The sequence below is a fragment of the Canis lupus genome, chromosome 16 (assembly GCF_048164855.1).
Source record: "Canis lupus baileyi chromosome 16, mCanLup2.hap1, whole genome shotgun sequence".
NCBI lineage: Eukaryota > Metazoa > Chordata > Mammalia > Carnivora > Canidae > Canis > Canis lupus.
In genome coordinates, this window is record NC_132853.1 from 15855904 (window position 1) to 15858153 (window position 2250).

Here is a 2250-nt window from a genome sequence, read left to right on the forward strand (position 1 = left end):
CTTGTTGATATATGTTCTCATGTCTCTCATATATATTATTTCTCTTACATGTTTTGTTTCTGTTGGGGGTGGAATTGCTGGGTCATACAATGCAAGGCTTGAGCTCATAACCCTGAGATCATGATCTGAGCTGAAATTGAGAGTCAGAAGCTCAATCAACTGAGCCACTGAGGTATCCCAAGACTTTTTAAAAGATTTTTATTTATTTGACAGAGAGAAAGAGAGTGAGAGAGCACGACTGGGGACAGAGGGAGAGAGAGAAGCAGACTCCCCACTGAGCAGGGAGCCCAATGAGCCTGGGATCACAACCTGAGCCGAAGGCAGATGCTTAATGGACTGAGCCACCCAGGGGTCCCCAAGATTTTATTTTTTTAAAGTAATCTCTATACCCAAAATGGGGCTCAAAACTGAGATCCAGAGTCACATGCTCCACTAACTGAGTCAGCCAGGCACCCCTCAAAATGCCAATTTAAACCACAATAAGATACCAGTTCATGGGAAAAGCAAGCACCATGGCGGCCTACGAGCAGGTTCAGAAGGGGCCCCTGAAACTAAAAGGCATCGCAGAGCTCGGTGTGACCAAGCGGAAGAAGAAAAAGAAGGACAAAGACAAGGCGAAACTCCTGGAAGCGATGGGAACGAGCAAAAAGAACGAGAAGGAGAAGCGGCGAGGCCTGGACAAGCGAACCCCGGCCCAGGCGGCCTTCGAGAAGATGCAGGAGAAGCGGCAAATGGAAAGGATCCTAAAGAAAGCATCTAAAACCCACAAGCAGAGAGTGGAGGACTTCAACAGACACTTGGACACCCTTACGGAGCATTAGGACATTCCCAAAGTCAGCTGGACGAAGTAGCCTCCCCACCCAGGGTATGCAGTGGCATCGAGGGGAATTGGAAGGCAAAGTTAAGGTTCTGTTTGGTGCCTTTGGTATTTTCTAGAAACATTCTTTTATACACACCCTTGCGTTTTCTGCTGAGACAGATGCTTTCCAAAGCACTGTGCCCTCTTGCTGGAACTTGATTAAAGTAAGACTGTTCTTTTACTCCATTTCAGTTTGTTGGTAGCATAGAAGGTAAACTTTTTTAGTTTGGACTGGAAATTTTGTACAGGTTTATTTAGAGATTAAGGTTATTTCTGTGTCACATACAGAAAAGCGTCTTTACCCCCAAGTTGCATCTCATTCTGACAGTCATCCAGCTAGCTGTCTTTACCGGGATGAAACGGACTCCAGAGGATAAGGAGTTAATACCAGCATGGACTTCAGAGGATAAGGAGCTAATGCCAGCACAGCCTGAGCTTACAGACCCCACGGGTCCTGCGGGGCCTGTGTGAGCTGTCCTCCCAAGCACCCTTTAGCTTGGGGCTTATTCTCTTCCTTCCAGAGCCTAGGGAAGCCACTTAAACCTTCATGGCCTTCAGAATGCCTCCTCAGCCACCTGGTGTGTGAGACAATGCAGCCTGGGAAGCAGAAGAATCGCCAAATGCAAGGATATAGTACATACCTTGTCCCTGTCTGAGCAGCCTGTGGCCAGCACGCAGTCTCTCCCCCCAGGGTCCCCATTCCAGACATGTCTAGAGGGTATCGCCGTGGCAGACTTCGTTAATCAAGCACAGCATCCCTTTGTAATGGACCCAGACACAGCCTGCCTCACTACCCTCAACCCTAGGCTCTAAGCAGTCCCCACGTTTATTCAAAGTTGGCAGAGAACATGTAGCCTGCTTGGTGTTTCTGGCCTAAGGACACCTCAGGGGTGACAGGACCTGGGCAGAGCCCCAGCACCAAGAGTACAGTCAAAGGGGATGACGGAGGTCCTGGTGCTGGAGAGCCCTGATCTCTGAGGACCTGTGTTATACCGGCGTGATGAGGATCAAACCATATATACTACTGGGAGGAAGACTGTTGACCTAGGTAGTGGCAGAGTAGTAAAGTCAAAAGAGAAAAACCAAGTGTTGGGCTTGGGGCTGTCACGTATGAACAGAATAAAGCAAAAAATAATTATTTAAAAAAAAAAAAAAAGATACCAGTTCATGCTCACCAGACTGACACAGAGTGGATGCTACAAAGCATTGGTAAAGATTGGTAAAGAGGTAAAGAGCCACTGACACTCTGGTCCAGGGCTGCAAGGAATACACATTGCTTCAGAATCTGGAGAAGAAAAAGAGGTGAAGGTGCGCGTGGCTTGTGACCTTCTAACTCTGCTCCCAATTTACGTCCCTGAGAAACTTAAACATGGAAAGGATATCGGTAATAG

At 47.7% G+C, this 2250-nt stretch overlaps 1 protein-coding gene across 1 annotated transcript; it reads left to right on the plus strand.

Moving 5' to 3' along the window:
* Positions 1–512: 512 nt before the first annotated feature.
* LOC140607441 (protein FAM32A-like) lies at positions 513–1938 on the plus strand. Its single transcript, XM_072782178.1, has 2 exons — positions 513–865; positions 1381–1938. The coding sequence occupies exon 1, from the start codon at positions 513–515 to the stop codon at positions 819–821; it is 309 nt and encodes a 102-aa protein (XP_072638279.1). The 3' UTR covers positions 822–865; positions 1381–1938.
* Positions 1939–2250: the final 312 nt, after the last annotated feature.